The sequence below is a fragment of the Nelumbo lutea genome, chromosome 7 (assembly GCF_056320005.1).
Source record: "Nelumbo lutea isolate HS-2025 chromosome 7, American lotus-T2T, whole genome shotgun sequence".
Lineage (NCBI taxonomy): Eukaryota > Viridiplantae > Streptophyta > Magnoliopsida > Proteales > Nelumbonaceae > Nelumbo > Nelumbo lutea.
The window spans coordinates 31,445,485-31,467,934 of NC_142690.1; the positions used below are offsets into that span (position 1 = coordinate 31,445,485).

The window sequence follows — 22,450 nt, forward strand, 5'->3', positions numbered from 1 at the left end:
ATATGATGGATCCTAAACCTTCCTTCAATCTTCAAACTGGTGTAGGGAACAAAAATCCTCACCATCATTTTTGCTACAACCACCACTAGTAGCAGCGTCTCCTTCTAGGGTGTCAATAGCAAAACCACTGGCGTCATTCTCCTTCTCCGTTAGGCCAACCTCCTTTTGTTCGTGAGTCTCCCTATCTGCATTAAATGTGAGTTCCTTTTTAGTCAAAGAAGGTTCCTTGGATGTTGGCCATAGTTCTTCTTTGGAAAAACAACTTCGAGATCTTCTATCGACTCTCTTTTGCTTTAATCACAATGACCAGAGTCGCCCATGATGTTTCCAGGTAGCGGTGCCAATTGGGTGGGTTGAGTTGGGTTTGGTTTGGGTTGTGTTTCAACCCAACCCATCTAACCCACCAACCCATTAATGACCTAGTTATATAAAATTAAATGGGTTGGGTTCAACACAAACCTGCTTTAACCCAATCCAACCCACCCAAACCCATTAATCTTATATTTATGTACTTAAAAAAACTAATTCTCTCTTGACAAATAAGTTGGTCATAACTTGGTGGTAATAGTAGTTGATATTTACATAAGTGGTGTTATTTTTACACAAGCGACGAAGCCATTTGACTATGTTCGGATTTTGGGTTTGATCGAACCACTTAGGTTCAAATTGGTCAGACCAACTTGAACTATCTAATTGGATTGTCTTCGAGCTAATCACATCAAGGATGGTTGAACCGTTTAGATTTGGATCAGTCAAGTTGGACCAGACCGGCTAGACTAGACGATCCAAACCAGGAAAAGCACGTGGAGTGTCGAACAAACCCGTCGGATTCGGGTCAACCCGGATCGACATGTATTGATTCGGGTCGGGTTTGGATTGGGCTGACCGATCCAAACGAACCGAACTGAGGTGGTCGGGTCTGTTCATATTTAGGCAAAGTTGATTTGGGTGAAGTGTGTTGATTCGAGACAAAACTAATTTTAGTCAATAATTAATAGAAAATTACTGCATTAATTATAAATTATTTCATTCAAATGAAGAAAATTAAAAAAAAATCTCTAAGGAATTAATACTTATATCTGTAGTGGTTAACCCAATGGTTATCCCCAACCCAACCCAACCCAACCCATTTAAATTGATCCAATAGGCGATCAACCCATTTCCAACCTCATATAAGCCATCACTATCTCTGGATGTCTTTTGCTAAGGAGATATGGGACAGTGTAACTGAGACTTATTCACAGAAACTGAATGTAGCCCGAGTGTACAAATTGAAAAGTGATGTGAAGAACTTGAGACAGGGGGAGAAGAGTGTAGCAATCTACTACTCTATACTAAAATCCCTATGGCAGGAAATTGATGTTATGGAAACTGTGGTATGGGAGAGTAAAAAGGATGCTGAAATGTATAGAAAGCTGGTGGAGAGAAATAGGGTGTACGAGTTTCTCACTGGACTCAACCCTGAGTTTGATATTATCTGACAGAATATTTTGGCCAGAGATGAGGTTACTCTATCACAGGCGTATGCCATGATAAGTAGTGAGGAAAGTAGACGACAAGTTTAGTTGCAGAGTCCACCTACAGAACACTTTGCACATGCAGGAATGAAATCTAAGGGGCCTATTGAAAAAAAAGGAGCAGGTGTGTGAATATTGCAAGAAACCACGGCATACCAAGGACACCTACTGGAAACTTCACCCTGGACTACTCCCTGATAGGTTTAAGAACAACCCTAAGAAGGGCAGGCAAGTGGGAAAACTCAAGACTGTTAATGCTGCTACAGTACCCGAAGGGGGAAGTAAGGAGAGTGAGGAAAAATCAACCATTGATCAGTTGGCTGCAATGAAGTTAGACTTTGAGAAGTATGGGAGGCTCCTAAATCACCTGGAAGCTATAGTTTCTTCAGCCCATCCTTCCAACAATACATCCTCTTCATCGGCTTTTGCTCACTCAGGTACATATGCCTCAGCAAATCATGCTTCAGTTTCAGGTAATCATAAAATCCCTTGGATTATAGATTCCAGTGCATCAGACCATATGACCAGCCTATCTAACATTTTTTGTTCATATCATCTCCTCTCTGGGAAAGAGAAAATATCCCTTGCCGATCGGTCACTTGCCCCCATCTTTGGTAAAGGAGATATAAAGATCTCTGACACCCTGTTCTTATCTTCTGTTTTCCATGTTCCTAAGCTTAACACAAACCTTTTATCTGTTAGTAGCTTAACAAACTTCATGAATTGCAACATAACCTTCTTTCCCACTCATTGTATTTTTCAGGATTTGCAGTCTCAGAGGATGATTGGGAGTGGCCATGAGGCGAACGGAATATACCTGCTGGACACACCAGATCAAGCCTTGGGACCACCTCATGGAGTTGCTTTAGAGTCAGTTGTTTCAGAGTCTGTTAACAAAATTTTGTTATGTCATTTTCGGTTTGGTCATTTGTCTTTTTCTGCCTTAAGTCATTTGTTCCCAAATATGTTTAAAGGAGTGTCTTTATCTAGTCTTCATTGTGAGTCATGTGAGCTAGCAAAGCATTGTAGACATTCCTATTCAATCAGTAATAAAAGATCTCTTTCTCCTTTCCATATTATTCACTCTGATGTGTGGGGGCCATATCACATGCCAACCATGGGGGGCTATAGGTATTTTATCCTTTTTATTGATGATTATTCTCGTTATACTTGAATTTATCTCATGAAATCCCGGAATGAAGTACCAACTATTGTGAAAATTTTTCATGAACTCATCCTCACCTAGTTTAATACTCGTATCAAAATATTCCGCTCTGACAATTGTAAGGAGTATTTTGAGAGAACCCTCTCCACCTATCTTGAAACTTTTGGGGTTATTCATCAAAGTTTATGTTCCTACACTCCACAACAAAACGGGGTGGTGGAAAGAAAGAACAAACATGTGGTTGAGGTTGCCAGATCCCTTTTATTTGCATCCCATGTTCCTATAAAGTTTTGGGGAGATTCTGTTCATACTGCTACATACCTAATTAACCGTACGCTCTCCAGGGTCCTTGGCTTTAAAACTCCCTTTAGTCTTCTCTTCCCGGATGAGGATCTCTTTTCTCTCCCTCTCTATGTATTTGGGTGTACTTGTTATGTGCATATTCATAGTCACCAAAGGCATAAATTTGAACCTAAGGCTCATAAGTGTGTGTTTCTGGGATATGCCTCTACAAAAAAGGGTTAATGTTGTTTTGATCCAGTTCGTGGCACCTGCTTTGTATCTCGGGATGTCACCTTTGCAGAGTTGACTCCTTTCTTTAGTATTCCTCCTGAGGGGGAGAAATCTGATGAACCCTTTGCTATGTCTCCAGCTGTTCCTCTTCCCATCCCTTGTGAGTCTGATCATGGGGTGTCCACCTCTTCCACTGGACCCACCCCTGATATCCCTACTCCTCCTCTTGCTTTTGCTCCTACTTTCCAGAGGTGTAACCAAAGGCAGAGATTCAGACATATGCAGGTTGTTTCCACTCCTTCAGAAGAGCATCTTGCCACTCCCATAGTTCCTGAGGAAACAGGTCAGCCCTCTATCGACCCACCTTCGACTGTCCCCGACCTTGACCTTCCTATTGCTGGAAGGGAAGGAACCAGTGGGGTGTAAATGGGTGTTTACCATTAAATATCACTCTGATGGCTCGGTTGAGAGGTATAAGGCTAGGTTGGTTGCCAAAGGTTACACCCAAATGTATGGCATTGACTATCTTGAGACCTTTGCTCCTGTGGCTAAGGTGACTTCAGTTAGGGTTTTGCTTTCTCTAGTAGCTACCTTTGACTGGCCCCTACTCCAGTTTGATGTTAAAAATGCTTTCTTGAATGGAGATCTGTGTGAAGAGTCTATATGTCTCTACTTCCAGGGGTGTATGGGAAAAAAATGAAAGGCTAGGTGTGTAAACTACACAAATCCATTTATGGTCTCAAACAATCTCCTTAGGTTTGGTTTGAGAGATTTCGGGCTGCTCTTGTCTCCTTTGGCTACATTCGAACACAATCTGATCATACATTGTTCTTGAAGAGAAATAACACTCTGGTGACCTTCTTGATTGTTTATGTTGATGATATTGTGGTCACGGGTAATGACATTGAAGAGGCCAGGAAACTAAAAGGACTTCTCAATTCTGAATTTGAAATCAAAGACTTAAGAGACCTTCGGTATTTCTTGGGCATTGAAGTTGCTCGGTCTAAGGATGGTATTTTCATATCTCAGTGCAAATATGTCCTTGATCTTCTTGTTGAAACTGGTAAACTTGGAGCTAAACCCATCTCCACTCCCATTGATCGCAATCATAAACTTTCTACCACAGATGATGAACCTTTGTATGGTGAGGGAGTGTTTCAGATATTGCTTGGGAAGTTATTGTATCTTTGCATGACTCGGCCATATATTTCCTATGCAGTAAGTGCTATTAGTCAGTTTATGCATTCGCCTAGAGATACTCATCTAGCTGCTACGGAAAGGGTTCTGTGCTACTTGAAAGGTACTCCAGGGAAAGGTGTTCTATTTGCTAAGCATGGTCACGTGAAGCTGGAGGCCTTTACTGATGCAGATTGGGCAGGATGTATGGATGATAGAAGGTCCACCTTTGGTTATTGCGCTCTAGTTGCTGGGAATATTGTGTCTTGGAGAAATAAGAAACAATCAGTAGTTGTTAGAACCTCAGCTGAAGCAGAATACAGGGCAATGGCTCATGGTGTGTCAGAACTACTATGGCTACGATCCCTTCTAGAGGAATTGAGGGTGGACTACGAGAAACCAATGATGCTCTATTGTGACAACCAAGCTGCTATCAACATTGCACATAATCCTGTTCAACATGACAGAACTAAGCACATTGAGGTTGATAGGCATTTCATAAGGGAAATAGTCTCTTTAGGAGAAGTTTGTTTGCCATTTATCACATCAGAAGAGCAACTGGCTGATATCTTGACCAAGGGAGTTCCCAAGGGGAATTTGACACACTATATAAGCAAGTTGGGCATGATTGACATCTATGCTCAGCTTGAGGGGGAGTGTAAAGAGACTGGGCCGAATGGGCCCGAACAGCCTCTTGTGTGATATCCTTTATTTTTATCTTTTATTTTATGTTGATGGGCCTGTTATTTGTTCTTGTTTTATTTTCTTTATGTAATTGCCAAGCTGACCGCCCACTTAAGGGCATACTTGCCATCATTAATTTTTAGAGATTAATAAAACAGGGTTAGAGGAGAAGGGTGAATAATTCGACTTCTTCTTCTCTTACCTCTTCTCTTCGACATACACAGCTCTTGCACTATTATTCAGATCTGATTTGTAATGTTAATCACTGATTTTAAACCTGATATTAGAAGACTGATTTACATCTGGTCCCATCCAGCTTTACAGTGGTTACTGCCCCAAAAAGATTCTCCATTTACCCCCTATGTCCAAATTCAGAATCTATGGGATATTTGGTTTCTCTAGTTTGCTCCATTGAGTGAAACGGAGATCAAAATAAGTCTCAACTAAGCTAGAATTTCATTCCCAAGCAAAAATCTACTCTTCAAACAGCCAAATCTAGAGTTCCACAGGACCCGCCCGAATGGAAGGAGAGGAGAAAGTTCAACCGCTCCTACCAGAGGTTCTAAAACCTTGTCCAACTCAAATCGCCCTTAATGAAAATCAAAAGGATACCTTTGATCCCGAAGCACCAGCTTCAAGGTGTCTCTAGGACCTGTAACTAGTTTTCTCCAGTTGTCTAGGGTTTTTGGGGAAAAAACTCCATGGACCTGCCTTGGGCTTCAACTGGGGATGACAAACTTCATAAAACCTCTCCAAAAACCCTCCCAATTGGGCTACGTAAGCTGCTCCCTAATCAACCGATCAATTCTCCATACACACTGTGTATGGGCAAAGAGAGAAGAAAGAAAAGGTGAGAACTTGCTCTAATACCAAGTTGTAAATCACACCTGCAATAATCTGAATTAAAAGAAAAGAAATAGGAGAAAAGAAGGAGATTGAAGAGAGAAAATTGATCGAAGAAAAGGAAGAAGAAGAGAGAGTTGTTCAAAACCTCTCTTCAGCCCCCAATTATTTCTTTTATTCTTTTGTTGTAAAAAATAAAGACAATTACATGAGTGCCCTTAGTAGGGTGTCCATCACTAAAGAAAGCAGTAAAAAACAATAGAAAAAGAGAAGAAAGGCCCATAACTAAGGCCCACTACCTACTAATACAAGTCATAAACATAAGTTAAAGAAAAACAAAGAAACTAAGGCCCATTTTGGTCCATTATCTCTACATAATTAAATTCAATTAAAAAATGGATGTTCAATGTGAATTTGATTTGACTTGACTGGGACATTTGAGTCAGATATCTGGTTCTCTGGTTTGGATTTGATTTGATTGTTAAGGATGACCTAGTACCTATGCGTGACTAAATTCTATTACCAGGCAAGCTGGAGTGGAACCACATCTTATTGTTCAAACAAAATGGCTTGGATCATACAGCTCTAGCAGCAGTATGATACCTATTTCAGCCAACTGTACAATTTTGTAGTTCTCTATGTCAAATATTCATAATTCCAAAGAACTGTACAATTTTCAAATACTATGGGGGTTATGCATATAAGTACAGAAGGTTGAAGGGTTAGACCATACTTGAAAATTCCATAGGTCTGTGGTTCAGCTTTATCAATCATCATCATTTGTATTAACCAGTGTTTTCCACTACCTAGAGGCGTGAAGCGTAATTCAGAACGCAAGAGGTGTAAGCCTCCTGAACATAAGGAGGCATAAGCCTCCTTAAGGGGGGGGGGTTAGGAGGAGGATGAAGAGGAAGGGGGATCTCATTTTTTCTTTATTTTTAATAAAAATCTTTTATATTAAGAAGAATAAAGATGCATAGTTCAAAGGGGGGGGGGTCTTGTTGAAGCGGAGCAAGACCCCCCCTAACTCAAAAAAACAAATTGGGCTGCATCAAAAAAGGGGGTCGCCCCCCAGCCGAAGGGGCAGGGGGCAAACCATTTTCTTTCCCCTTATCTTTTCCTTCCTTCCCTTTCATTTTCTTTTCTTTCCTTTTCTCTTTTTTTTCTTCTCTTTCCTTTCCTTTTCTTTCCCTTTCTTTTCTTTTCCTTTCCTTTTTTCTTTTTTCTTTTTTTTTTCTGCATTTTCAATCAGATGTGCATGAGGCGCAAGAGGCGTACTTCTCTAGCATGCCTCATGAGAAAAGCACAAGAGGTGTATGCCTCTTGCACCTGAGGTGTATGCCTCAGGGTGTTTTCCTCCAGGCGTACGCCTCCCACGCCTTTTAAAACACTGGTATTAACTAAGCACAATCATTTATATGCCTACAAGATAACAGGATAATAACATAGATGATCTCAACAACTAAGAAATGAGAAGAGGATTGAGAGGAACACAGAAATGACTACTCACCTCTGGTTCTGTGGTAGCAGATGTCATCAGATCAGATTATGAAAATTTCTGTTCCATGCACAGAATAACAAGTTTAATACAAGACTATCAATTTCCTTAATGTGTAGAAAGTAATGGATAATATTAAGAGAAGAATGGCCTTTCATACTCTAATGGGTGGCCATTTTATCATTCTTCAGAATCTCAGCAATTCTGACAATTAAAGTAATAGCTGAAATCAGATACCTAAAACATTAATGAATGCGGATAGGAAAATACTGAATGATTTTGAGAAATCTGAAAGATGGGGATAAGCTGGAGACAAAAATCTAGATGTCGTCAGTTAAGGGAAGGTGATGGAAATACAAGCTTTTTCCATTTAGTAGCATGGGGGGAAAAGAAGAAATACTATCTCTCAGCTAGAGTGGAATGGACAAACTCTAACTAGGGAAGAGGATATTGCACAAGCCTTTGTGGATCACTTCAAAGCCATCTTTGCTAGTCAAGGGGGAAATAGAGGCTCTAGGGCTTTGATGGAAACCCTAGAGAAGGCTTTTGAAGTCCAAAAAATTAAGGAAGCAGTATTGTCTATGGAGAGATCCAAAGCCCCAAGCCTAGATGGGTTTAGGATGTCTTTTTTTCACGATTGTTGGGAAATTGTGGGTGCTGATCTAGTGGAAGTATTTGATGAATTATTCGAAAGGGGCAAATTCAGCTTAGGGACAAATGCTACTTTTATTGCCTTGATCCCTAAGAAAGTAGATGCTTCTTATCCAAAAGATTTTAGACCCATAAGCCTTATGGGTAGCATGTATAAAATTGTCTCCAAGGTGTTAGTCGAGAGGATAAAAAAAGTCCCTCTTTAATCTCTCCAAATCAAGGGGCTTGTGTTTGGAAGACAAATAATAGACCAAATCCTCATTGCTAATGAATGTGTGGAATTCAAAAAAAGGAGAAAGGAAAAAAGGCCTAGTTTGTAAGTTGGACTTGGAGAAAGCCTATGACTTGGTGGATTGAGATTTTATTCTAGAAGTTTTAAGGCTGACAGGATTTGGAGTAAGATGGTGTAAATGGATAAAGGGTTGTATCTCCTCTTGTCATTATTCCATACTGGTCAATGGAGCAGCTAGAGATTTCTTTCCAGCTAAAAGGGGCCTTCGACAAGGTGACCCCCTATCTCCCCTCCTCTTCACTCTAATAGCAGATATGCTTAGTGACCTGCTTACAAGGGTCGATGCTAACAGCTCACTTCAAGGTTGGAGAGTTGGGAGGAATAAAGTGGTGGTTACGGGTTACCCATCTATAATTTGCAAATGATATTGTTATCTTTTGTGAAGGGGAAGGGAGAAAATGACTAATCTACAAAGGATGGTAACATAATCTCAAAGGGTTTTCAATCTCAAAGTAAACTAAAACAAGAGTTGTGTAGTAGGTTCAAATAAAGAGAGGGGAGGTAGAAAACCTAGCTAGAATGTTGCATTGTGAGGTAGGAGATTGGCCTTTACAGTACCTGGGGCTACCCTTTGGGGTGGGGGGACCCAAATTTTGATAGCTTCTGGGATTCGATTGTGCAAAAGGTTCACAAAAAGGCTTATAGGATGGAAGAGAAGTTATATCTCTTTAGGGGGTAGGATAACTCTAATAAAGTCAACCTTGACTAGTTTTCCAGTTTACTACCTATCTACCTTTAAGATCCCGACAAAAGTGACCAATAAACTGGAGAAATTGATGAGGTATTTTTTGTGGGAGTCAGGGGATACAAAAAAGGATCATCTGGTAAAGTGGGAGGTGCTGTCAAGGAGCAGGGATAGTGGAGGCTTAGGGATAGGAAATATTAAACTCAGGAACTTGGTACCGTTGGGTAAATGGTTATGGAGGTTTCCTTTAGAACAAGAAAACTTGTGGAATAAAGTAATTGTAAGCACTCATGGCATGGAAAACAATGGATTGGATGCTGTTATTGATCCTAGGGCATCACAGGCATCTCCTTGGAAAGTAATCCACAGCTTGCTACCTTCCTTTTGTATATCAGGTATAATGCTTGTGCTGGCAATAAAATGCGTTTCTAGGAAGATGCTTGACCCAAGTTTTTCCACACTACCAAGAAGGGGTAAAGTGATGTGGAGGGCAACAAGAGCAGCCATCCTTTGGTCTTTATGGGAGGAAAGGAACAATAGAATTTTCCAAGGGGTAGAAAGACCAAAAGAACAAGTCATTGACTGCATAGCCATTAGTTATACACTGACTGAAAGTTACTGACTTGTTCAAAGAATTTTTAGTGGATGATATACTAAGGGGGTGGTCAGCAGTGGCAAATTCTTCAACTGGACATTGTGTTTCAGCCTTATTGTACACCTGCAGCACAACAAAGGGTAAAATTAAACTTTGATGGAATCTCCTTGGGTAATCCAGGACCCTTTGGAGTGGGGGAAGTCTTCAGGGATGGGGAGGGAAGACTGATGGCACTATATTCTGGTTCAATAGGTGTGGGAGACTCTTTGAGAGCTGCAATTATGGCTCTACTACAAGGCTTGAGATTGGCCAAGCAATGAGGATTTCAAAACTTCGAGGTGGAGGGATTTCTAAACTGTTAATAGGGTGGCTGCAGACAAAAGTTCTGGGTGTATGGACTTTTAGACAACAAATAAGGAAAATACTTTGCTTAGCAAGGGATGCTTGGATAATTTTCAAATGGGTAAGGAGGTCAGCCACATAGTTGTCAATGTGATGCCTAGGCAACAAGGCACCCTTTGAGGCTTGCCTCACCTAAATGCCAAGCAGTTTTTAACTTTCTGTTATAAAATACATTTTTGTTCTTTATTTTTTGAGATTATAATTATAAAATAGGCATTATTAAACTAAAATGTTCATTTTGTGTGTTAATGTACTAATTTCGTTTTATTATTTTCTTATTTGTTAGGGTTTAATCAACACAAACATTGCTAAATGATGTATTGAACCCTCAAAGACTTCAAAACCTGAACCAATAATTAAGGAAGAACTTAAAATATTTTCTAATAAACACATTTTCTTCTTCAATATATTCTCCTTCTTCTTCATCTTCTACTTTTTCTTTTCTTCTTTTCCTACAACAAAAATAAGGGTTCAGCCCCTATATTTTTTGAATGTTCTTTTCCTTGTTTTTCTTCTCATGAATATGTTGATTTTCTATACTTTAATATGAACTTTAAACTTTTCATAATTATTATTAAGGAAATATGGTTATGGTACCTAGGGAACTGCCCTAAGATATATGTTTTTTACATAAAAAAATCCATTGACTAGGTGACAAGGTGCCCCTTTGTCGCTTAGTCTCACCTTGGGGCATTGAAAACTATGGTTAGCTAACTCTATGGGTGATAGTTTGACAGAGCAGGGGGCCTTCAGGGAGAACTTCTTTTGGGCTGTATTGTAACTTTTGAAATTTATTGGGGTCAATGCTCATACTTCTGAGTGGTTGACAGTGTGTGATGATTAATTACTATTTTAAATGAATGTCACCATTTCCAATCATAAAAAAAAAACTAAATGATCACTTCCTCAGTTCAAAATTAAATAGATGAAATGATGGCATTGCAGCAACGGTCTCAACAATTTCAAGATCCCTGCATTTGACTGCAAATCTAGGTTTGTTGTCTTCCTTTTCCTTCAGTTTTAAATAAGCCTTTGTTCAAAAGCTACAAGGAAATGGGTGCAGAGATCATACTCATACTTTTCTTTGTTTAATATCAATTTCAGAATCCATTCATTTATTAAATTAATGCCTGTGACTTATAGATCAATTCATTTAAATATTCTCATATGCAGTTGCTTGGATAAGGATAATCGTTTGTTTGCATTAATCTTTAATATAGACTGCCTAGACCTAATGGGTAACTATAAAGGTTAAGTATACCTACTGAGTATTCAAAATAATTTTTAGTAATTAATCTATGAACGTATTAGGAAAACTCATAGAATTTCTGATCAGAAATTACTGCTTTTCACTGTAGGTGGTGGTAAGATGGCTACAAGATCTAAACCCTTGCTATATATGGTGCTTTAGGGATGAAATTAAGAAATTCAAGTGGTATACAAGAAATATGAATTTAAGATAATAGTGGATTAGTTTACCTATGTTATGGGAGGTTGCAATTCACACCTCTCTAAGGGTTGCTTGTATTGGTTTTAATTTCTTGATAATAATAAAGTAATCATTTATCAAAAAATCACAATGATAGCTATAATATCTGATTGAAAAAAACGAATGGTCCCATGATTTCTCCCCATCAACTATCAAGTGCCATAAAAAATTGCCCATTCAATGGTTTACCTTCTCAATGAATCCTACAACAAAAAAGTTCATAGTTGAGATCTCAGATGGAAGTAACTCTAAATAGAAATAAGTTTAAGATACATAAAACTAAACTTACCAAATCAACTTCTTTTAATTTCAAATTCAAAATAGCTACCACCATCCTCATGAATTTTATAGACAATCAGTACAAGCATCCCAAAGAGATGAAGGAGATGCAACCTCTAACTCAATAATACCAATAATCAAATTACAATTGAACCTGTAGAGAAGATGGGCCGAATGGCCCATAGGTTGTTTATTCTTCTTGTTATTTTGGGCCCATCCTGTCAATGTTAAGTTATTTTTTAAGTTCTTCGTAAATTCTGCCCAACTAAGGGCCTCCTTGTAATTACTCAAAAATTATCTAATAAAACAGTGTTAGAGGGCTGAGATAGAGACTGTTCGAAAACTCTTCTCAGAACCCTCATTGCCGAAACACACAAGTCTCCTCTCCTCTCCTCTCTTCAGTTTCAACATGGTATTAGAGCATATCTGAACTTGAACGTCCTAGGGCTGGAGGCTTAGTCACGTACTGCCTGATTCTTGGAGGTCATTGGACAAGCCCAAGACTAGAATCTCTTGGAGAAGGGGTTCGGTGACCAGGAAGAATCAGAGAAGAAGAAAAAAAAGGGAAGGGGAACAGCTCGGTTCTGTTTTTGAAGCTCGACTGTGTTTGGACTGCTGAAGCTCGAACTATAAGTTGTGCTCAGTTTTCTGGTTCTGTTTTGCATTACCTTCGACTGTGTTTGGACTGTTGAAGTGTTCGAAAATCCTATCTGTTCTGTACTACCTTCAACTGCACTAAATCTGGTTTAACCCAGAAATTTCTGGGCTGTTTTTCTCTTCTTCTTGGACTGTTAAAACCTGCCGAAACATCCTTGTAACAAGGCTGTGTATTGTTACTCTTGTTCGGCTGTTTTTTAGAGGGCTGTACGAACAGTTTTTGGGGTCTTTTCTCTTCTTTGGCAGTTGGGTTGTCTCTATTGCCCACACTATGTTTGTGAAAAGGCCTATTCAACAATACCGATTGGTACTTACTCTTCTTGGCTGAGTGTACAACCTTGAAAAGGTACTTCGGCTAAGTGTACAATGCCTAGGAGTTTTTGATTTCTTCTTGAAGCCTGAACTCAGTGTGTTGCCTCCTTGTGGTCGGCTGAACTCAGTGTGTTGTCTCCTTGTGGTCGGCTGAACTCAGTTATTGCTTGTTCTTATCCAACATACTTGTAGAAGTCATCTGAAATCATATTTGGAGTGTTTACATGATGTACTCCTCAGAGTTTGAAAACAAAAGTGGTGCTGAATATGGAATGGGTCAGGGGACTCCAAGTGATTCCTTATTGACTGTGACCACAGTTAAGCTAGATGGAACTAATTATCTGGCATGGTCACAATCAGTAAAGATTCATGTTTGTAGTAGAGGAAAGTGGGGGTTCATTTCCGGGAGTAAGAAGGCTCCCCCAGAAGATGATCCATCCTACGAGAAGTGGATGCAAGAAATTTACACTGTCATTGGGTGGCTTGTGAACTCAATGCAGCCAAAGATCAGCCAACACTATCTATGGATGAATTCAGCAAAGGAAATATGGGATGGTGTTGCTGAAACCTATTCCCAAAAACTAAATGTGGCTAGAGCCTATAAGTTAAGAAGTGATGTGAAGAATCTGAGACAGGGGGAGAAACCATTATCTGTATACTTCTCAACTTTGAAGTCTTTGTGGCAAGAAAAGATTTGATAGAAGCTGTAACCTGGGACACCACCAATGATGCAGAGACCTACAGGAAACTGGTTGAAAGAAATAGGGTATTTGAGTTCTTAACCGGACTAAACCCGGAATATGATATCACAAAACAAAATATTCTTTCCAAGGAGTGTGTATCTTTGTCACAAACTTATGCATTGGTGAGTAGTGAAGAGAGCAGAAGGGCTGTACAGGTTCATGGGGCTGATATTAATGATCACTTTGCCAATATGGGGATTAAACCTAAAGGGAATGTTGGAACTTCTAGTGGCACAGGAAAGAAAGAAGTTGTATGTGAGTACTGCAAGAGGCCGAATCACACCAAAGACAAGTGCTGGAAGTTACATCCTAATCTTGTTCCCATCAGGTTTCAAAAAAAATATGATAGTAAAAGATCAGGAAATGCAAATGTAGCTGCCAGACCAGATAGTGAAGAGATGTCTACTTCTGCACAGTTGGCAGCCATGAGAGCAGAATATGAAAAGTTTGGGAAGATGATCAGTCAGCTGAGTGATGTGACCTCTGCTACCTACCCTTCAGGAAAATCTACTACTTCAGCATTTGCTCATTCAGGTATAAGGGCTTCTGCTAATCATGCTACTTCTTCAGATAATCTCAAGATCCCTTGGATTATTGACTCAGGTGCTTCTGACCATATGACCAATCTGTCTACCTTGTTTGTTTCATATGACTTACTTCCTAGATGTGATAAAATCACTTTAGCTGATGGTTTACTTGCCCCTATCTCTGGTAAGGGAACCATCAAGGCTACGGATTCCTTGTACCTCCCTTCTGCCCTTCATGTACCTAAACTAAATACAAATTTGTTGTTTGTGAGCAGTTTAACCAAGTCACTAAACTGTTGCGTAACCTTTTTTCCTTCCTACTGTGTTTTTCAGGATCTGGAGTCTCAGAAGGTGATTGGGAGTGGCCATGAGACGAACAGAATATACCTGCTTGATACTCCGGGACAATGCACTGATCATCTTGGGAATGTTGCTCTTGGATCTGTCTCTTCAGAGTCTGTTAGTCAGATTATGTTGTGTCATTGTCGTTTTGGTCATCTGTCTTTTTTGGCTTTGAGTCATCTATTCCCTGAACTGTTTAAGGGAATTAGTCTGTCCAGTCTTCATTGTGAGTCTTGTGAATTGTCAAAGCATTGTAGAAGCAAGTATCCTTTGAGAAATAAAAGATCTTCTGTTCCTTTTAATATTGTGCATTCTGATGTGTGGGGGCCTTACCACTTACCCTCCATGGGTGGCTACAAATATTTTATCCTATTTATTGATGACTTTTCACGATTCACTTGGATATTCCTGATGAAATCCCGTGATGAAGTCCCAAGACTTGTAAAACAATTCCATGAATTTGTTCTAACTCAATTTGATACCAGGATTAAAATCTTCAGATCAGACAACGCAAAAGAATACTTTGAGAAAAACCTATCCTGCTATCTTTCTGACATGGGGGTTATTCATCAAAGCTCATGTGCTAGGACCCCAGAACAGAATGGGGTTGTTGAAAGAAAAATAGGCATATTGTTGAGGTTGCAAGAAGTATCTTATTTTCCTCACATGTTCCTACCAGGTTTTGGGGTGATGCTGTACTTACTGCTACCTATCTCATAAACCGGATGCCATCCAGGGTTTTGGGTTTTAAGTTTCCCTTCACTCTTCTTCATCCGGACAAAGATCTTTTTCCTATTCCTATTCGTGTCTTTGGCTGCACCTATTATGTATATGTTCCAAGTGTCCAAAGGCATAAATTTGAACCCAAAGCCCAAAAGTGTATCTTCCTTGGTTATTCCCCCAAACAGAAGGGTTATTGCTGTTACGATCCAAAGTCTGACAATCGGTATGTCTCAGTGGATGTCACCTTTGATGAGTCTTCCCCTTTTTATGGTTCCTCTACAGAAGGACATTGTCCACAGGGGGAGAATTTGACACAGGTGTTTGCTCTTCCTCTTCCTATCCCTGTTGAGTCCCTTGATGTGTCTGTCTCTCCCTCAAATGAGTCAAGGTTGGATCAGTCGTTCCATTCTCCTTGTCCTGGTACCCTACCTCCTCGTCCTGTCCTCAATCCCAAGGTGTATCAAAGGCAAAGATCCAGAAATGTGCAGGTTGTTTCTCCTACAACACATGAGCCTCCTACACTTCCAGTCACAGAAGAGACAATAGGTACTGGTTCAGCACCTTTGGATTCATCCTTCCCTGACCTTGATATTCCCATTGCTGTTAGAAAAGGAAAACAGAAGTGCACTACACACTGCATTTCCAAGCACCTTTCTTACAGTTTGCTTTCACCTTCATATTTTGCCTATCTCTCTTCTGTTGCTTCTCATCCTATTCCCAGGTCTGTGTCAGAAGCTCTTAAGATTCCAGAATGGAGGGATGCTATGAAATCTGAAATAGATGCCCTACACAAGAATGACACATGGGAAGTGATGGATTTGCTTGAAGGGAAGGATCCTGTTGGTTGCAAGTGGGTCTTTACTATCAAATACAGAGCTGGTGGTACCATTGAAAGGTACAAGGCCAGGTCGGTTGCAAAAGGCTATACACAGACATATGGGATTGATTATAGTGACTTTTGCACCTGTTGCCAAGATGACATCTGTGAGGGTTCTTTTATCTTTAGCTGCTCACTTTGACTGGCCCCTTTATCAATTGGATGTGAAGAATGCATTTCTGAATGGTGAATTACATGAGGAAGTTTACATGTCTCTTCCTCCAGGGATGTATGGAACTGATATAAAAGGGAAGGTATGCAGGCTGAAAAAATCTCTTTATGGACTAAAACAGTCCCTTAGAGCATGGTTTGAGAGATTTAGAACAGCACTTTTTAACTTTGGTTATGTGCAGACACAGTCCGATCATACCCTTTTTGTGAAGAGGAGTGGACCTCTGGCAGTATACCTCATTGTGTATGTAGATGATATTGTAGTGACGGGTAATGATGCCTCAGGAATTCAAGATCTAAAATCTTTTCTCCATACAGAGTTTGAGATTATAGATTTGGGGGAATTGAGATACTTTCTTGGCATAGAAGTGGCTCGATCCAAGGATGGGATTCTTATCTCCCAAAGAAAGCATGTTCTTGACTTGCTCTCTGAAACTAGAAAGATGGGTGCTAGACCAGCTGCTACTCCTATTGATATGAGTCATAAACTCTCAGCCTCAGAAGGGACATTGTTAGAAGACAAAGGAATCTTTCAGAGACTTCTTGGGAAACTTTTGTATCTATGCATGACTCGGCCAGATATTGCATATGCAGTCAGTTGCATTAGCCAATTCATGCATGCTCCTCGAGACACTCATTTGGCAGCTGCAGAGAGAATCCTAAGTTATTTGAAGGGCTCCCCAGGAAAGGGTATTCTGTTTGCCAAGCATGCCAAGCATGGTCATATGAAACTTGAAGCTTACACCGATGCTGACTGGGCCGGGAACATTGATGACAGAAGATGTACATCTGTGTATTGCAGCTTGGTAGCCAGTAATGTTGTTTCTTGGAGAAGCAAGAAACAATCGGTTGTTGCTCGGCCTTCTACTGAAGCAGAATACAGGGCCATGGCACATGGGGTTTCTGAATTATTATGGCTAAAATCTTTGATGGAAGAACTTGGAGTTGAATATGACAAGCCAATGATGTTATACTGTGATAATCAGGTTGCCATCAACATTGCTCACAACCCAGTGCAACATGATAGAACCAAGCATATTGAAGTTGATCGACACTTCATTAGGGAAAGGGTCTCTTCGGGTGAAGTGTGTCTTCCTTTCATCACATCTGAAGGACAGTTGGCAGATTTTCTTACCAAAGGCATTCCCAAGGCAAAACTTCAGCATGATACCAGCAAGCTTGGCATGATTAACATCTATGCTCAGCTTGAGGGGGAGTGTAGAGAAGATGGGCCGAATGGCCCATAGGTTGTTTATTCTTCTTGTTATTTTGGGCCCATCCTGTCAATGTTAAGTTATTTTTTTAAGTTCTTTGTAAATTCTGCCCAACTAAGGGCCTCCTTGTAATTACTCAAAATTATCTAATAAAACAGTGTTAGAGGGCTGAGATAGAGACTGTTCGAAAACTCTTCTCAGAATCCTCATTGCCGAAACACACAAGTCTCCTCTCCTCTCCTCTCTTCAGTTTCAACAGAACCCAATGCAAATGATCCCTATTTACACCTTGCTTGGACAAAGCATCCATCATCCCATTTGTTGATTTTCTAACCCACTGTTCTCTCAAAATCATGCTGTTAGCCATTTAAACTTTTCTATTTGGGTCATTTACTAGAACACCCTCGATAGTTTCACGGATTTACTTAAACCTACCTTATAGTTTTCATTTTAATAAAATGCCCCTATAGTTTGCAACCTTTTTACTTAATCAATCTTTCACTAGAAGTGTTTGCTTTGCCATCTGAAAACAGTCACGTGATCACCTAAACTAAATGGAAAATGTTCAAGGACATGGGCCTGTGATTGTTTATTCCATAAGTACCTCTTAGCAATTCTTTGTACAGAAAGCAAAATTTACCAAATATAGTGGTTGCTCATATCTTACTAGGCACAAAAATGGTATTTTCATTTTTATTTTCTTTTGATTAAATTTATTCAAATGGACATTAGGGTCAAAACTGTCATTTTCTATTGTCATCTAATGGAAGGTCGATTAAGTAAATTGACTACAAACTATAGGGTAGGTTTTAGTAAATCCATCAGTATTCAACTATGACACTGCTAATTCAGCGAAGTAGTAAAAGATTTTGGCATGAAATAATGCTGGGTTGATCACTTAGTATTCAACTATGATTTTGAGGTTGGGAAGATTTTGTTGGTAGTGTATGTAGATGATATTGTGATAATTGGTAGTGATAGGTTGAGGACTGACAGGTTAAAGGCCTTTTTGCAAGATCACTTTCACACAAAAGATCTTAGCAGGTTGGAGTATTTCTTGGGTATAGAAGTTGCAAGGTTGAAGCAAGGTATCAATTTATTCCAAAGGAAGTATGTTCTTGACCTATTAGAAGAGAGAGGGCTGTTAGGTGATAAACCAGTTGAACACCCATGGAGCCAAATGTTAAATCGAGCATTGATACAGGTGAAATGCTTGATGATCCGGGAAGGTACAAACGGTTAGTGGGAAACGCAGAAAGCTAAAATTAACTATTACTTGATCAGATATCTCCTTTGTTGTTAGTGTGGTCAGCCAGTTTATGCAAAACTCATGGATTCCTCATTAGGGTTTCTTAGATTTGTGCTGTATTTAAAGGGACAAGGAAGCATCGGGCCTTGGGTTGTTGTACAAGTCAGGAGGGAGTCTTGAAATAGTAGGCTACATGGATGCAGATTGGGCTGGATACAAGGCTATAGTACACACTTCGTGTGGGTTAGTATGGTTGAAAAATCTCCTATAGGTGATAAGATTGTTAGTTAATAGCCCTATGAGATTGTACCGTGACAACCAAGTTGCAATCCACATCTCATCTAACCTAGTTTTTCATGAGAGGACAAAACACATAGAGGTTGGCTACCATTTTATAAGAGAGAGAAAGTCCTTGGTGGAGTGATTAGCATAGAGCATGTGAGCTTAGGAAATCAGTGGGCGGACTTGTTTACGGAAATTTTGAGTTGGGAAAAGTGGATTACATATGTAACAAGCTGGGACTATAAGGCATATACTCTCCAGCTGGAGGGGGAGTGTTAGAGTTGGCTGAGTAGGGTCTTTTAAGTCTTTTTCCTCTTATTTACTAAGCTGTGTTTTGTCTCTTTTGTTTTTCTTTAAGTTACATGTCCCATACTTAAGTAGGGGCATAATAGTCTTTGTATACTTTGGCTAATCTATATAAAGTTGAGTTGGGCTGGGTGAGAGAGATCATTCTCTCTAGTTGAGACCATTGTTTCTCTTCTCTCATCTTCTCCTTCTCTTTCTCTCTTCCCTTTTCTTTTTCTCTTTTCTTTCCAACCCAGGACTGCAACCAACTGAACCATTAAAATAATTAACTTCAAAATAATTTAAAATTACATCACTACCCTTAAGTTACATTATGAGAGAAAAGAAAAGAGACATAAAAGACCATTGATCCCTTGCTGTTAAGACTTTAACAAATATGGTATGTGCACTTTAAGTACTGTATACCAGCTTCTATATTACTTTTATACGTTCTCAAAACAGCCAGGCATCTATAAATACAATGTTTTCATCTTCTCTCAATATAAAAAAAATGACCTAAGAACTTCACTTAAGTTTGCAAGTTGTAACCCTCTTGTGCTGGATGTAACTATGCAATGTGTCATATATATGATGCAGGTTGAAGATGCAGAAACAATAATAAAGCTGACGGAGGAAATGGAATCCATAGATACTGGGCTTCTTGAAGAGGCTGCTAATATCATTAAATCTTTGAAGAAGGCATTGGATCAGTTTGAGTTGACTCAGCTGCTTTCTGGGCCTTATGACAAGGATGGTGCTGTTATCTCTATTACAGCTGGTGCTGGGGGTACAGATGCACAGGTAAACAGTTCTTTGAGCTACAAATACTAAATTTAATCATGATGTATTCTTTTAAAGGCCATTACTTGGTGAAATGGTAAAACAAACCTCAGGTTGGTAAAGGCTGGTAAAGGAGATGCATAGATGAGACACGGGAAACTATATAGCTAAACCATTGAAGGAAAATAAATGGGTAGAAGATGACACTGATGTGGTTATAGAGTCAAATGAGGATGATGTTATTATTAGATGAGACACATGAAATCAGTAGTTCTATAGATCCTGGAGATGGTGGTGAGTAGTTTATTTTTTCTTGGGGGGGGGGAATGCAAGGAAAATGTTAAATGTTTAAGGAATTGGAAGAAAAGGACTGGGGGCTGCCAAAGGGGAGGGAGAAAAACAGATTGGGTTTTGATGATTTTGTTGGTAATTATGAACTTTCCATTGCTCAAGATAGTCTGATGACAGGTGAAGATACAGGGAGGGCATTAAAGTGGGAGAAGAATTGGTTGCAGATCACTTTTTGAGAAGAATGCAGTTTTAGAGTTAGAAAAGATCAATGCTGGTGCTCTGGCTTTGAAGAGTATGGAGCGGAATCCTAATGCAACAAGAAGATTCAGAAGTCCGGAAAATACAGAGATGGTGCAAGTGTTAAAAGTGTTTGCCAGATTAAAGGGAGGATTATTTGGGGTCGGGCCAAGGAAGAGGATCATCATCATCATCAGCCATGCCTTATCCCAACTATATGGGGTCAGTTACATGAGTCCTGTTTCATCAATCCATTTTATTTAAAACCATATCAACTGTTAAACTATTAGTGCTTAATCATTTCTTATTCCTGCCCATGTCCTTTTTGGTCTACCCCTATCTCTTCTAGCCCCTTCCTCTTGTAACAAATCACTTCTTCTAACTGGAGCTGTTGGTGGACTTCTATGCATGTGACCAGACCATCTTAACTTACTCTCTCGTTTTATCAGTTTTTGGAGCTACTCCTAGGTTTCTACAGTTTTCTTCATTCCTGATCCTATTCTTTGTAGTTTTTTCCACTCATCAGAAAAAAAGAGAGGTTGCTATTTCAAGCATTTAAAATGATGAAGATTCAGACAAAATCTCGTTTTATCAGTTTTTGGAGCTACTCCTAGGTTTCTACAGTTATCTTCATTCCTGATCCTATTCTTTGTAGTTTTTTCCACTCATCAGAAAAGAAGAGAGGTTGCTATTTCAAGCATTTAAAATGATGAAGATTCAGACAAAATGTGATGCTGTTCAGTGTTGGAAGCTTGTGTTTGTACCTAGGGTTAAATTTTGGTATTGGGGCTCTTTAATTGGTTTTGAAGCTGTACTTTTGGAGGGTTAGGGGGATAGGGATTATGTTTTGTGGCTGTTGGGAACTTGGGTTGGGTTCTTTGTATTGTTCTTTTGGGTTTTGGAAAGTTGTTCGAATTTCTTGAGGGAGGGTTTGGTCGGAGGTTTTCTTTTATACTTTCTCTTGGTGATTCCTTATCACTTTTTGTATCCTCTTTCTTCAATAAAATTTATTTTTTTATTTACTCAAAAAAAAGAAAAAAGAAAAAAGGAGATTCATAGACAGGCTTTGACCATCATAGATGGAAATGGTGGAAAGGATAGGGCAATAGAAACTGATGAAGTAGGGGACCTTCCACAGTTAACTCATGACTTTTTGAATACTTTCATATGTGAGACTTATGGGAGTACCATATTAGGGGTGCACTTTGTGTGGCTCTGGGTTAAGCATTTCTTAAAATTTGAAGGGGATCAAGCTGAGGGTTTAGTCCCAATGCAGTTTAAATTCTTCAAAGCAGGTACTAAGTCAGACTCGTAAAGACAATTTTTTGGGAGTCCATGTTTTCTCATCTTGCCCAATCAAACTGGTGATGCAAGAGCATCCAAGAAGCAAAATAAGGTTAAAAAGGCCCGCTAGCTTGTTGGAACTTTCCCAGAATTTTGGAGTCTTAATCAATTTTTATTCAAGTCTTTTATTTCACCATGGTTAGTGGTCTGTTAAGAAAGCTCTTAGTCTTTATTAAAAGGACATGCACTCTTGTGACCAGCATGTGACTTTTAATGTACTTGGAGGGTCTGGATTAGATTAGAATGATAAAAGATCAAGGGCTGAGATTGTAGGGTTGTTGTAGCCCTATTATAAATCCATACCTATACTACTATAGGGAACAGGACTAGGGTCTAGAGGTGTAAAGTGAGCCGTTCTGGGCTGACACGACACAACTTTGAGGGCTGTCTATGAGAACAAGGGGCACTGAGACAACAATTATTTTGGGCTTCATTGTAATGAGGGATGAATAGAGTGAGGAAAAGGGATCAACAGTCCCATCCTTAATTTGTATAAAATGTTTACAATCTGAATCTGAATTTTAATAAAACACATATTTACTGATAAAAAAAAACTTTGAGGGCCGTCTATGCCTTAGCAGGCTGGGCTGTGCCGACACGCAGGACTAAGTGGGTCATGCTTGCCTG

At 39.5% G+C, this 22,450-nt stretch overlaps 1 protein-coding gene across 1 annotated transcript in view; it reads left to right on the top strand.

Annotated features, from left to right (window-relative positions):
* Positions 1 to 22,450, top strand: part of HCF109 (high chlorophyll fluorescent 109) — a 77,916-nt gene that overhangs the window by 32,757 nt on the left and 22,709 nt on the right. Inside the window, exon 4 of the mRNA XM_088952792.1 lies at positions 19,769 to 19,972. Within this exon, the coding sequence (XP_088808918.1) occupies positions 19,769 to 19,972 (204 nt within the window). The remainder of the gene's footprint in view (positions 1 to 19,768; positions 19,973 to 22,450) is intronic.